Source organism: Nycticebus coucang, chromosome 8, assembly GCF_027406575.1.
Source record: "Nycticebus coucang isolate mNycCou1 chromosome 8, mNycCou1.pri, whole genome shotgun sequence".
In the NCBI taxonomy this organism is placed as follows: domain Eukaryota; kingdom Metazoa; phylum Chordata; class Mammalia; order Primates; family Lorisidae; genus Nycticebus; species Nycticebus coucang.
The window spans coordinates 8,527,433-8,542,489 of NC_069787.1; the positions used below are offsets into that span (position 1 = coordinate 8,527,433).

Genomic DNA, 15,057 nt, shown 5'->3' on the forward strand with positions numbered 1-15,057 from the left:
TAGGGCCCATCTGGACTGATTGCCTTTGGGCCAGGTCCAATCAGACCGGCCTGGGGGACAGGGCGGTGAGCCGCAGAGATGCTCAGAAGGGACTCTGCGCAGACTGCTTGAGAAGCAGCTCTGGGGATACTGACTGAGGTCTCCGGGGGTTACTTTGCCAGCTGCCTTGGGAAGAAAACCAGAAAATGAAAGCCAGAGCTCCACCAGCTCCCTGCCACTTAAGAGCGAGCTCTCCCTGGAGGTCCCGTTGTACAAAAGGCCCTTTCCATGTGTGCAGAGCAGCGTGCTGAGGGCAAGCAACTCCTGCAAAGTCCGCGATAACAGTCGTGGGTTTCGGCAGTAAGAGAACAGTCAGGAATGAGACTAAAAGCCAGGAGCGTGAGTGGCCTCACTGTGGCAGGCATGCTCTCTGGCGGGATAAAAATGATCTATGGCCCGTTACAAACGCCGACCGCTGGATGCTGATGGGCCCAGGGTTAAATGGTCACTAGCCCACAGGGTGCTGGAAGCCCCCAGGTATCCGTGCCCAGGGCAGCCCACCCAGGGGTTTCCCTGTCCTCCCACCGCCCTCTCTCTGCATGGTGATGGTGTCTGGACTCGCCACTCGAGGTAGGTTGAGATAGAAGCTATCTTCGGACATCAAGTGGTGGTCGTGCTCAGCCAGGTCGGGGGTGAGAGTGCTGGGTCGGCGAGCGCCCCCCACCCCTAGATGTAGGCCTCTTTGCTGGCTGAGCTGCTGGCCTGGGGCTGCTCCGGCCCATTCTCTGGGCGAACGATGTCTTCGCTGGGCTGGATCATGACCTGGATGCGCTGAGGGCACCGGGAAGGAAGGAGTGAGGCTCTCGGGGGACAATCCAGGCTGGGATGGTGGGGCACTGGTTGTTCCCTTCCCCCAGCTCCTCTTCAGCCCTGTTCTGTCTGTTTCGCCTTCAAATTACATCCCATATCTTCTACCCACTCCACAGCCGTGTCTGGCCATGTTACAGCCCCTTGCAGTCACTTCTCACTGGCCCTCGCCTCCCATTCTTGCTCATCACCCCTTCGTCCTATGCTCAACACAGCAGTGGGAGAGGGCCCATGGAAACCAAAGACAGGTCATGTTGATGTCTTGACTCATCAGGACTCAAAAGAGGCTCCCATTTTGCCAACATCCTGCAAGGCTCTACACAATCTGGCTCCCGTCATTTTCCAGACCTTTGTATTCCCTCTCTAATCTACCCTGCCCACACGGGACACCTCACTGCCTATCAAACACCCAAGCCATGCTCCTGCCACAGGGCCTTTGCACTTGCTGTGCCCTGACACCACATTCCTTTCAGGTAGTTACATAGCTCACTCTCTGCCTCCTTAGGTCTTGGCTCAAGCATTTTACCTCCTCAGCAAGGCCTCACCCAGCACTCCCTACTTTATTTTTCTCCATAGTCCTCATCCCCATTTTGTGAGCATTTATTTTTGAGACAGAGTCTGTTGCCCTGGGTAGAGTGCCATTGAGTCATAGCTCATGGCAACCTCAAACTCTTGGGCTCAAGGGATTCTCCTACTTCAGCCTCCCGAGTAGCTGGGACTACAGGCACCTGCCACAACACCCGGCTATTATTTTAGAGATGGGGTCTCACCCTTGCTCAGGTTGGCCTTAAACTCCTAAGCTCAAGCAATCCACCCACCTCGGCCTCCCATGCTTTTATTTTCTTAATTGTTTATCTTCTTGTACCAGAATTAAAGCTTGAGGCAGGTGAGAGTTCATGGTTATGTCCCCAGCACTGACAATAGTCTGTGTGTCTGGCACATAGTAGGTGCTCAGCATGTATCTGCTGAGGAGATTAACCTCCCACTACCTTTACAGCACACTTGGCCCCAGCAGCTTATACCCTGGCCTCCAATCTGCCTTGCCCCTTCCCAGAACAAAAGCTTTCGGTCTAGAGTCAGAAGAAAGGGATGCAAGCCCTGGCTCTGTTCACAGCTGACGGCATGCATGGGGAAAGCAGCGCCCGAGCTCGGAGGGTTAGTTTTTCTATCATATGTGAAAAAAGGAGGCTGCTGGGCACTTCAGGGGTTGTGCTGCTGTCTTCCCTATGCCTCAGGCCATAGAGCTCTGGCTCCCAGAGGGTCTGACAGGACCACGGTCAGGAAAAGGAGGTGGAGAAACACTCCTCAGGGCCTTCCTGCCATGGCCCTCTGTGTTCTGACTCTCCACTCTTCCTCAGAGATGTCTTCTCAGCCCAGACATGCCCCACCAGTGACTTTTTACCTGGTCCTCTCCTGCACTGCCTCACTGCACTCAAGAATTGAGTGCAATTAACAAATAGCGGCATGAACTGTCATGTGACGGTGGGGATAGCGTGTCCTTCCTGCTGTGTCTCTTCTTGTGGGTAAAACCACATTTTCTCTATATTGAGCCCCCAAAGGAGATCTAGGGTAAGCTTCGAACAAATCTAATCCTATCCTTCACCTGTTCCAAACCCCTGAAGGCTCCCCAATGCCTTCTGATAAAGTCCAAAGTTCTTGTCCTGATTTCCAAAGCCCTTCATGATCTGGCCAGACCTTCTAACTCCCCTCCCCTCATCTCTTACCACACCCTTCCTTGTGCCCCTCCCCACTCTACCCTCCAGTCACACTGACCTCGGTCCAGCTCACCAAATGCAGTGTATACCACTGGGCCTTTGCACATGCTTCTCAGCCTTTGAAGTCTGATTTACACTCAGGCTTCCTCTTCTGAGAAACCTTCCCTAATCCTCCTTACCCCAGGCAGGGCTAAAGTGGCACAAGTTTGCCCAATTGCAGTGGCTCTGACAAACACTCTATTGTCATTAGCTATCCACTTGTCTGTCTCCCCCACTAGACTGTGAAATTCACAAAGGGCAGGGCTGTGTCCCAGCACAGGGAGGGAAGGGGACTAGCAATGTGAAGGGTGGAAAGGGGCTTACCTGCTTCAGGGAGCCCTTTAAGGTGAGGAACATGTAGGCCATGTACCCTGGGATGAGGACCATGGAAGACAGGGCCATGAGCCAGCCCACGCCCTGCCCCCACTTGGGGAAAACGTAGCTTCCCATGGTGAGAGGAGTCATCTGCACAGCACTGAAAATGAACACACCCTGGGGAGGATCAGGAGGGAGCAGTCAGTCACCCGGAGTGGACAACCTTTCAGTCAGTAGGTCCACTGCCCTCCACCCCTACCCTGAGGCTGATTCTTAAAGGGCCCAGCATCTCGGGAGTCCTGCACCCAAGGCCACTGCTAGTACATAAAGTGCCTTTGTGAGCAATGGAAAAGGCACCCTCTCAGGGAAGATCAGAAGGAAAAGACATCCCTCCAGGGGGACCCATTAGAAAAAGAAATCCCTTCCTCCAGGCTTACCAGCTTGGGAAGCAGAACGAGGGTGGGGTTCAGACCCCAGGGGCCTCTTCCACCTGCAGTTGCCTCCAGAAGTTTCTCCCTGGACCTGAGCCCTCCCCCCTCAACCAGGGCCTGGTCTAGCCTCGTCCTGACATAGCTGGTCAAGCCTTGTTCTTACCGCCACGATGATTGGGGTGAAGAAAGACCAGCAGAGTTTCCACCAGATGCAGGGCCTGGAGCCAACCATCTCTTGGATATTGTCATAAAATCGGTTGACACCTGTGACACCAGGAGCAGAGAGATGGATGAGCTGTGGGAACTGTGGGCTCAAAGCCAAATTCTGCCGTTTTTCCTCAGTGTGACCATGGAAAAGCCACCTAACCTCTCTAAGCCTCAGTTTCCTTGTCTGTACCCCAGACTAATACTCTGGAGATCCTCATTCTCTAAGCAGTTTTCAGTAGCCCAATCCCCACAGCATGTGGGTTGTGCAGGAAAGCAAGTCTCCCTAAAGTGAAGACACCTGCCAACAATAGAGTGCTTAGAAGATGTGTTCCCCCTGTTCTCAAGGTCCCTCTCCCCACCATGTGCCCAGCAAAGCCATTCCTCAAAGGCTTTGCTGGGCAGGGGTGGTTCTTCCCTGATGTGCTGATTCTAAAAGAAACTGGCCATCAACTGCAAAGAACTTCAAATCTTGCAAAAAAGAAAAAAAAACCCCAATCCACAGTTGGGCAATCCACAGTGATGTTGGACACTGGTCGAAACACAAGCACAGTTGCTGACCAGTGAAGATCTGACTGTTAGTTAGAAGCAGAGGGACAATGACAGGGGGTGAAGTGGCAGTTACAACAAGAGAATACATAGAATGTCACGTCTCTTTCAAAATATTTGATCTGCCGTGACAATCGAACATGCAGGGAAGAATGGCCTTTTGACTATTGCAAAGTTGGCTCGGGAAACTTAAGCCACAAAATAAACAAATAAAATGAATGCTTCCTTTGTTATTTGTTCTAAGACAGTGCACACTTTTAATTACAGCCTAGCTTGGTTAAATACGTAACTGTAAAAAAAAATTTTTTTTATCGTTTTGGTTTCCCTTTTCTAGATAAAAAACATCTCAACCAAACCTTTGTGAACATTCTAAAGTTGATGAAGACATGTTGGCTCCCGTTTTAATGTGGAGCTGCAGAATGTGGAATCCTCCTGTGTTCACCTCACTGAATTGTATTGTGAAGAATAAAGCAATTCATATAGGGAAAGGGCCTGGGGCTCAAGTTGTGTTTGTTGAATGATGATTGAAGAAAGGACAGGCCGAATGAATGAATAAGGAAGGTAGGGTTGATGCTCACCATAAAACCAGGAAATAGAGACACATTCAAAGAACACGAGGAACAGCAGGCTCATGCCACTGGCAGAGTAGTAATCGAAAAGTTTGAAGACATAAATGCCTCCCTGCAAGAGGAAAAGAGGTGAGAACAGGGCCGCTTCCCCCAGTGCCAGTGTATTCAGTTCACAGATGACAGGCTTTGGGACCTGATGAGGGCGGGATTAGGCCACACTGTGGCATGAAGGCTTAAGGGTGGATTAGAGGAAGCGCTGAGGACTTTATGGCCATGAAGGATGCAGACACTCTGGGGACTGGAAAGAAAATATCCAGGTGGCAGAGGGAAACACAACATCTCTGGTAGGGCCGGAGGGCAGAAATAGGAGGTGATCACCAGGATCATCTTTCCACAGTGTAAATCAGTCATGTCTCTCCACTGCTTAAAATCTGCTGTGTCTTAAATAAGACAACAATATAAACAAGTACAGAGATATCCCCTCCAGTCCAGTCCACATGCCTTAGCCTGAAAGATCCTGTGTGGTCTGGTTCTTCATCCCCCTCCCCTCAGCCCTACACGTTCACTCCCTCTGCCTCTGCCACACTGTCCTCCTTTCTGTCCCTCAAACACCCAAACCCACTCCTACCCCAGGGCCTTTGCACCTGCATGCTTGCTTACCCCAGATCTTCCCCTGGCTCTTCCTCATCATTGAAGTCTCAGCTCAACTGTTATTTCCTTAGATGGACTTCTCCTCCCTACCTTGTCTGAGGTAGAGTGGCTGTTCTGTACTCCACTCTCCTCTTTTCTTCATGGCACTGAACACTCTGAAATCATCTAATTTGTATGTCAGTCTCAGCCACCAAAATGGAAGGTCCAAGAGAGCAGACACAGTAGTGTCTGACACATTAATTGCTGAATTTCCAGGGTCATGGCAGCTCTTTAGCAGATGTTCAACAACTGTGGATGAATGAAGGAATAAATGAACACTAACCCTGAATCAGTACTGCATTTGGATCAGAGATGGTTTTATGGATCATAAATCAGATCCTCGGGGCTGAGCTAATGTCTTTAGAGTCATTTATAGTTATTGTACAATTCATCAGTTATGTCTACGTCTTCTGAGTGGACTCAGAAGGCCTTGAATGCAGAGAGCATTTCTCATTCATATCAATACAAAGAGAAAAATGAGAATGAAAAGAAGCTTTGGACAATGTCAACTCCATTTAGACTCTTTGGCTAACTTCTCTGAGCCTTTCCAACTCAGCTCCTATAAAACTTCCTCCTCCAGGAAGCAGTCCCTGGTGCCCAGACCAGGTTAGGGGCTACATTCTTTAGCTCTGCTCTATACTTCCTAGCTCGACATGTTTCCTACGAGCCCCTGGCGGACAGGGACCCCATCGGACTCTTTGCTGCATGCCCAGGGGTTGGCACAGAGATGGTGCTTAATGAAAGATGAAAGGTGGGATATGACAGGGCTGGACAAAGGAGGTCCTGGAAGCAGTACTGGGGGCATACCGGGTGCTGACTGAGCCCACCTGGGTGATGTTAGAGAGGCCAATCAGGTAGGAGACGATGCAGACAGCCGCGATGAAGAGCTCCCGGCGGTTGCGGAGGAGTCTGGGGTACTCATCCACCAGGGCTGTGATGAAGCCCTCCACGGTGCAGAACTTTAGGAGAAAAAGACATCAGCCCCCTGCAGCAGACCCCGGCCCAATCCCACCCAAAGCCCAGCCCTCTAAGGGAAGGCAGGAGGCCCAGCAGCGTCAGGACAGCAGGTCCAGGAGCCCCCCAGGATGCAGGCTGACTTTGCCTCTGACACACTGTGTGACCTCAGGACAGTCCCTTCCCTCTGGGCATCAGTTTCCCCTTCAGGAAAACGGAGAATTGTCTAAAGTGTTTCCTGAAGTTTCACACAGTGGGACATTCTAAGGGTCTGATATTCTTGGTCATCTTCTCGGGGACCTAGGAGAGGCCTTCTGTCCCTGCTTGGTTCTGGATGGAGGAGTGGGCTCCTCACCTGGCTGTCAATGCCCAACATCAGCAGCATTGAGAAGAAGAGGATGGCCCAGAGGGGAGAGATGGGCAGCTGGGTCACCGCCTCTGGGTACGCCAGGAACGCCAGCCCAGGGCCTGTGGAGGGAAGGGCAGAAAAGAAGGAGGAAAAGGTCCTAAGCACCTGCAGCACACTCACCTGCTTTCTAAGCTTTACTTAATTTTCAGAGTAACCTTTTGAGAGAGTGTTGTCAGCCCCTTTCTCCAGATGAGGAAATAGGGCAGGGGTCGAGGGTTATGTCCAGGGACCAGTGAGGAGCTGTGGCCACTGTCTGGATGAGGACTGTTATGGCCTGGTCAGTGGTAGGGACAGCACAGGTGCAGAGAGGTGGCCAGATGGAGGCTCATAGGAGACAGAAGGGGCAGGTCCTGGTAGTGGTTGGCTTGCAGGGGAGGGAGAGCAGAGCCAGGATGATGCTGAGTCCCTAGCGTGGGCACTGGATGATGACAGAGCCCTTCCTGCAATGCGGAGCACAGTGGGGAGAAGGCTCGGGGAACATTGTTTGACATGTGTTTGAGTGTCTGGCAGAGGTGTCCAAAAGATCAGGGGATACCTCGGCATGAGAAGGAAAGAGACTAACCTCCCTGACTTGGCTCTGGAAGGGGGTGAAGAAGGTAGCCAATGAGAAATGAGGTGGGGGCTGTCCTTGTAGGGGAGATTAGAACCTCTGTAGGGAGCTTTCTTTCCCACAAGAACAGCCTCATTCTCCAAGGGACAAGTCATGTCACCTGTCAGAGCTTCGGGGGCCTCTGCCGTGCACGCAGAGGGTCCTTGCTGTTTGCTGCTCGCCTGGCTGAGCAGGCGAGGGAGTCTCTCCAGGCTCTGTGGCCCTGAAGGCCGTATGGCAAGCAGAGTGGGCACAGCCCACTTGGTGAGATTATTTGTGGAGCCGGGATAAAAGCGCAGACCTGGGGAGCTTTGTATTGTGGTGATGGACATGTCCAAATTGAACCAAAGTTTCTGCCTCAGGGGCAAGAGTGGGTCTTCTCTTCTAAAAAACCCCCATGATTGTGCTGGGTGTGCCAGTATGGCCAGGAGACTCACAGCCCAGGCTTTTCAGCAAGCCAGACCTGAGCTCAAACTCCAGATCCACCACCTTTCTAGCTCCATGACCTTGGGCAGGTGACTTTGCTGAGCCTTAGTTTCCTCATCTACGAAATGGGATAATAATGGCAGATATTGGGTACCGCTGGGAAGATTCAGGGGTACAGTCCATGAAAAGTGCTTGGGACATGGCCTGGCACACAGAGAGTGCCCAATGCCTGCGAACCAGGTGTTGGTGCAAACACCAGGCAGTCAGCCCCTCCCTCCCCAGGAGCCCAGACCCTCCACAGTGAGGTGCTAACCTGAAGCCGCCACATCCGCAATGGACCGCTTGGTGACATGGGCCATGAAGCCCACGATGGAGAAGATGACGAATCCTGCGAACATGCTGGTGCATGAATTGATGCAGCAAACGATAATGGAGTCCCTGGAGAGCAGGAGGGTAGGGGTCAGGGGACGGGGCTGGCAGGAAGGTGTCCCTCGGTTCTGGAGGCGGGGGGAGCAATCGAGGGGATGGCCTAGCCTGAGGGTCAGGGTCAGAGAAGGGACGCGACGACAAGGAGTTGACAAAAGAGACTGGCTCACAGAGGGGTTGAGCTGAGAGGGCAAATGTGATTAAGGAAGGACTTAACGCTTGATAAAAGCCTGGGGACTGGAGGAGCGTGGCCGGGAATGGGGGGGCTCCCGCGCACCTGTAGACATTGTTGTGGAAAGAGTTGTAGCTCCCAAGGGCGATGAGGGATCCCAGGCCCAGCCCGTAGGAGAAAAAGATCTGGGTAGCTGCGTCCAGCCACACCTATAGGAAGAATTATCAAAAATGGTCAAAGCAATCACAGTCACAGCTCTCCAGAGCCTTCTACGGGTGCTCACCAGCTCTACCTGGCAATAAACCTGGTTTCCAGGTCAAGGTCAGAGAGGGCCAGTGACATATCTTAAAGCTAGCAAGGGGAGCCCTCAGATGCAGAGGGATGCTCACCTCGGAGTCCGACAGCTTTCTGAAGTTGGGTGTAATGTAGAAGAGGATGCCCTCCTTGGCCCCTGGCAGGGTCACTCCGCGGAAGAACAGGATGATCAGCATGATGTAGGGGTATGTGGCAGAGAAGTAGACCACCTGGGAGGAGAGTGGGTGACCGGTGACACCCTCCAACACCCCCAGGCTTCCTCTGCCCTGCCTCCCCTGCCGCTACACCTGTTGTGGCTCTGGGCTCTTCTTCCTCCAGGAGGCCTTCCTGGATTCCCGCTCTGGCCACCTTTCTGCAGCTCCTCCTTGGACTCTGAATCAACCAGCTCAGTGCTTATTTTTTTCCTTCCCCAGTACCCTCTTAGTTTTTACTTCTAAATTATCTGAATAATACATGTGGTGGCAGGAAAATTTTAAAATGACATATAAACACACACACACGGTCCCTTCACTAGTTCCTAGGACGTATTAATAAATAATATGAGAGACGGGGCTTGCGTTGTTTGCTTCTCTATTCTCCCAATACCTAGAACAGTCCATGGCATAGAGTAGACGCTCAATAATTGTCTGACAAATCCATGCACAATCACACTTTCTTATAAAATGAGGTTCAAGTTATGTATGTTTCCTTATTCATTTAACACACTGAAAATTAAGAACACATAGTACATATAGTTTTGTTTTCTGTTTTATTTACTAAATATTGTTTTATTGTCTCATGAACAATATGATTTTTTAATTATACACAATCAGGGGGTCTCACCAACCTTTTTCAAGTTTGCCATACTGTTGCCTATTTAGATTACCTCCAATTTTATGTGAATCTAAGTAATACTATATTGAACACCCCTGTACATAAATCTTTACCTACAAAATTATTATCCCATTTGGGGGAAAAAATTATAGAAGTGGAGTTACTGAGTAAAAAGGAATAACCTTGTCAAAGCCTTTTAATCCTCCTTGTCTCCTAGAAAAGAAGCTTCACCCGCGTCACAGAGGGAGGCTTCCTCACGTGGTGCCACCGCTGAGCATAATCATTTTAAAAATTATCTTTTGCCAGAGTGATCATCATTTATATCAAAGATGCTACCACTATCTAAAATTGCATTTCTTTGCTCACTACAGTGGAAGAGCAATTGGCAAGTTCGAGGACCTCGTGTCTCAGTCTGGGTCAGCTTCACTCCCTGACTCGACTGTGGGAATCCTTAGGATTAGGAATGGTGGCCATGATCCACTAGAAAAACCCTATACTTGGAATTAGCAAAAGCGAATTCAAAGTCATCTGTGTCACCAACAGGCTGTGTGCCTTTGGGTCAATTTTTCTCTCTCTCTGTTTTTTTTTTTTTTTTTTTTTTGAGACAGAGCCTCAAGCTGTCGCCCTCGGTAGAGTGCTATGGCATCACTGCTCACAACAACCTCCAACTCCTAGGCTCAAGCGATTCTCTTGCCTCCGCCTCCCAAGGAGCTGGGACTACAGGCACCTGCCACAATGCCCGGCTATTTTTTGGTTGTAGTTGTCATTGTTGTTTGGCAGGCCTGGGCTGCATTCAAACCCGCCAGCTCAGGTGTATGTGGCTGGTGCCTTAGCCGCTTGAGCCACAGGCGCCGAGCCAGGGTCAATTTCTTATCCTCTCGGAACTTCGCTTTCTCTTGTCTGGAAAATGGGCATAATCATCCTCATTACTCAAAAAGTTCATCCACAGGAGGAAGTACAACGTACCTAGGTTTTGTACTTCCCTCTGCCTTCTAGGCTCAGTGTGGAAGCATGAATACAGGCAAACAGTAGGTGTTCAATAAATGCTTGTGGATGGATTCCTTGATGCAGTGAGAGGGGCCCTATTGTCTGCCCCTAAGAAGTAGCAGGAGCTCTACCACCCCAAAATGATTATAATTGATACTATATATTGAGTGCCTACTGTATGTGAGGCATCGGCTAAGCATTCTGCACGTCTCCCTCTGTCTTTGTCACAGCCCTGTAAGGTATGGTTACCGTGACCATTTAACAGATGAGGAGACTGAGGCTCAGAGTGGCAAAATGACTTGCCCAAGCACACAGAGCTAAGCATCTGGGGACTGAGACTCAGACTCTTTCAAAGCCCTTAAACTTTACTTTTCTGCTTCCTAAAGTTGGGAAACACCTGTGCCCTCTTCCTGTCTCCCTATGTCCTTGAATCAGGTCAAAGATGTTTTGACACCAACCTTGAATCTGAGAGCCCAGTGGGTGCAAAGTTTCCGCCAGACTGAAATAGAGCTCTTTTCATTCATTAGCTGTGCCCACATCCACGTGTGGGGTTTGTTATGGTTCTGACTGATTCCTTTCCACTACCTCTTCTAGAACCCAGCACCAATCTCTTTTGTGGTTCTGACTGCCTTGCCTCTAGCCGTATTCAGTTCAAATCCCTTCTCTGCCCTTTCTTTGCCGTAAGATCTCGGATGACACGCTTGCCCTCTGAACTTCCTTCGGGCCTGGGCCAGTGAGAAACTCTGCCATCTTCTATCCTTGAGCTCCTGGGGTGGGGCTTGAAATGGAGAAGGGGGCCCTGAGGCCAGTTTCCTCCCTCCAGTTTAATCAGGCCACTCCCCAGCTGTCCCCAGGCTGGACAGGCCAGCTTAGCATTGCTCTGCACTTGCCAATAATAAAAACGAAAGCAACAACAACTCCCCTTGCTATGCTGAGGGCTTTACAAAATGACTATCTTATTTGATCATCATAATAAACCAATAGATAAATGGTTTACAAAGGAGAAAAGGGAGTTTCGGGGAGGCGAAGTGACTTGCCTGAGCTCATAGTCAATAAATAGCCAAGTTGGCATCTGAGCTCAGGACTGTGAAGAGAGTATGTAACTGTTAATCTGCCCATCTTTGGTATTTCCCAAGGCTCAGGACATGAAGTTTTCATCTTTGGAGCCCCTCCATCTAGGACAAGGCTCAGCACAGGGCAGATGCTCAGGGACAGTTGTCAACGGTCCTTGAGCAACATGTGCCCTCTGTCTGGGGATGGCTCCGTCAGGCACAGTGGGATCTCATGGGACTCACCGTGATCCTAGCACAGTGCTAATCTGGCACAGTGCTATGTGCCTGACTTGCATTATTTCCTTTAATATTCACAACTGTCCAGAAGGAAGGTAATATTACTGTTACAAATTTACAGGAGGAAACGGATACAGTTATGAGGAAGGGACCTTATAACTCAAGGTCAGATGGGGCTCAGCCAGGTATGGGCTCCTCACCAGGGCAGAGGTCCCCTGCCAGGTCCCCTCCTGTACCCACTGTGCACGTAAAACTTCTTACCTTTCCAGTCCATCCAACGCCTTTCCAGATGCAGAAATACACGAGGATCCAGGCGATGGCCAGCGTGATGGCCAGGGGCCAGCGGATCTGACCTGGCTTGTCCAGCCCGTCTGTCATCTGGTGCATATTGCGCCTGGCCGGACAGTGGAGGGAGGAGAAGGTCATATGGGGCTTACGGGAGCTGGAGTGACCACGACAGGGGCACAGAGGGTATCCTGCCCTGCAACTGTGCTGACACTGGGATCACCATGATTTGAGAGGTGGATGGGGACTCATTATACTGATCAGTAGAAGTGCTGTTCAGTCAACAGATCAAAGAAAGCAGGACCTGCTGGTGCCTTAGCCACCATTATTGCTCATTTGGTGAACTGGTGGCCTCCTAGTGTGACCCTGCCTTCACTTTTGCTCTGTCCTACTCCAGCCAGCCCCAGGGAGCTTCTACATTGCAAGTCCGATCGTGTCGCTTCGCTGCTTGAAGATCAGCAGTGAACAGCTCCCTCTTGTTCTCAAAGCCCAAACTCCCCCGTTGGCCTTTCAAGGCCTTTGCGGGCTGTTCCTCGTGCTTCTCTCCCAGTTCCCAGGGCTCGGTGCAGCCCCTCAGACTCACTGGACGGAACCATCAGTCATCCCCTGGTGGGGCCGTGCCACTCTCTCCACGCTTTCACCTGCCTCCAGGCCTTCACGCCAGCTCTTCCTCTGCCAGCACCTGCCCTCCCTGTGCTGTTTTCGTCTCGCCATGCCTGAGCTGGTCCAGGTGCCTCCTTGGGCAGGCAGCCTCCTTCGCTTCCCCTCTTAGCTCAATGGTGTCACCACTGTCTGCACACTCCTGTCTCTAACCACACTGGCGCGCAGGAGGGGCTCTAGAAATGTTTACTGAAGGAATCGTTGAACGGAAAGTCCCAATGTGTTTGAGAGTTGTGCGTGGCAGATGTCACAAGGCAGAACCTGCCAGAGCAGAATTTAGTTTTCGTTTGTAAGGAAACGGCCCAGCCAAAACCCTGCAGCACTGAGATCAGGCAGCTCCTGTCTGACCCCTCCTGAGAAAGAGCCTCCTCCTGGGAGCTTCCTCAAGGTGCACCTTCAAAGGTGCTCCTGGACTCTCCTGAGCTGCCCAGCACATGCTTCCTTCATGCCAAAGAGATTTGGGGCCCTGTACCTCATCTTGTGGGATCAAGGCCCCAACACACACCTTCTGAGAAGCACCCCCCTGAAAACATCACCAGCACAGCCTTCACTAAGGTTCCTTTCCACTACCTCTTCTAGAACCCTGCATCAATCTCTCGCAGGGTTGGTTCTAAGTAGGTTGGGCTGGTACTCAGGATGAATTGGGATGTCGTCGACCTCTTTCCATGATTCCTCTTGGCTGTGCCAGTCATTCGCCTCCATTCGCCCCTCTGATCCACTCCACCCTTCTTCACCCTACGCCGAGCCCCATGACTGCTGTGGCTACATCACCTGGCTGCCTGCCTTCTGGCTCTAGCTGGGTTTGACCAGTGGGAGGCACTGGCAGGAGATGAGAGGCAGACATGTCAGAGAATTTGTACTCCCCTACGCACCATGGCTTGGTCTGCAGCTGGGTTTCTCTACTAAAGGTCTCATGGTCCCTGCCACGGTCCTGCTCTTCCTTGGGGGGAAAGGGCTTCACCACCCCTGGTGACTCCCTTAACCCTGAGCACACTTCTGCAAACACACCCATGTGTTACTTAACCATGGGGATGCATTCTGGGTAATGCTCAGTTGGGTGATTCCATCGTCGTGGGAACACCGTAGAGTGAGCTTACACAGACCTGGGGGCACAGCCTACCGCCCACCTAGGCTGTCTGGGATGGCCTTTCTGCTCCTGGGCTGCACACTGTCCAGCATGCGATGGTGCTGAGTACTGCAGGCAACGTAACATAGTGGTAGTACTTACGTTTTCAGACATATTAAAGGTAGAAAAGGTATAGTACAAATATAGCATTAGGTATGATAGTCTTATGGGGACACTGTACATATGTGGTCTGTTGATGACTGAAATGTCGTAGTGATGCAGCACATGGCCTCAGTCCCTTCATCAGACTCTTCCACTACCCCTTGAGGAGCGTCTGTCCCCTGCCAGGCCCTTCCTGCCCTGCCCTGCCCCTGCCCCCGTGGGCGGTCCCACACTCACTCCCAGAACTCCACCACAGCGCTGGTCATGTTGGTGGTGTTGACAATGCTGTAGTTGGAGAAGCAGTGGTCTGTGTTCCAGGGGTTGTCACACTGTTTCCACGGCAGTGTCTGCAGGGGCACAGGCATACAGTCATGAGGGCAAATCCCGCCGCACCACCAGGGGCTGGCACAAGCGTCCCAGTGCACCCTGCCCGCCCTTGCTGCCCCCCAAGTCTCCTCACAGCCACTAGCCCACCACCCCTTCCCAGAAACTCTGGGAGCCAGGTAGCATTACGATCCCCTCACAGATCAGAGAGGGGCAGCAACTTGCTCGAGAATGCTCAGCTACGAAATGTCAGAGCTGAGATTTGACCCTCGACCCACTCGCTGTGAGAATCAGCCTTCCAAGCTGCATTGGAAGGTCTCAGGATGCCTCCTGCGCCACTTCCCAAGTATTCGACTTTGAGCAAGAGACCAGGCCTGTCTGATTCTCTGTACAATGGTGACAGCAGCAAACACACTTGTTCTGTGCCGGCTGTGGTTCCAAGCACTTTACAGGTACCTGCTCCTTAATCTTCACAGCAAGCCTATGAAGTGGGTTTCATTTCCTTCCATTTTTTTATTGTGATAAAATATATATAACATAAAACTTACCATTTTGACCACTTACAAGCATACAGTTCAGTGGCATTAACTGCAGTCACAATGTGTAACCATCATCACTATCTTCAGAACAAGAAGAGTGCAAAGCTGGAAGTCTGTGCCCATTAAAACAACTCCCATTCTCCCTCCCAGCACCTGGCAACCAGTATCTTACTTTCTGTCCACATGAATTTGACCGCTCTAGTTCCTGCAGGCATTGAGGTTATACAATATCTGTCTTTTGTTATTTCACTTAACACGATGTCCTCAAGGTTAGCCCATATTG

At 51.2% G+C, this 15,057-nt stretch overlaps 1 protein-coding gene across 2 annotated transcripts in view; it reads right to left on the reverse strand.

Moving 5' to 3' along the window:
• Positions 1-215: 215 nt before the first annotated feature.
• SLC6A1 (solute carrier family 6 member 1) overlaps positions 216-15,057 on the reverse strand; it is a 39,990-nt gene continuing 25,148 nt past the window's right edge. For both annotated transcript variants that reach the window (XM_053600055.1, XM_053600056.1), the window contains exons 6-16: positions 14,149-14,258; positions 12,000-12,132; positions 8,724-8,858; positions 8,440-8,543; positions 8,050-8,174; positions 6,668-6,780; positions 6,186-6,317; positions 4,678-4,780; positions 3,510-3,610; positions 2,925-3,092; positions 216-810 (exon numbers count right to left, since the gene is read on the reverse strand). In XM_053600055.1, the coding sequence (XP_053456030.1) occupies positions 706-810; positions 2,925-3,092; positions 3,510-3,610; positions 4,678-4,780; positions 6,186-6,317; positions 6,668-6,780; positions 8,050-8,174; positions 8,440-8,543; positions 8,724-8,858; positions 12,000-12,132; positions 14,149-14,258 (1,329 nt within the window). In that variant the 3' untranslated portion in view covers positions 216-705. The remainder of the gene's footprint in view (positions 811-2,924; positions 3,093-3,509; positions 3,611-4,677; positions 4,781-6,185; positions 6,318-6,667; positions 6,781-8,049; positions 8,175-8,439; positions 8,544-8,723; positions 8,859-11,999; positions 12,133-14,148; positions 14,259-15,057) is intronic.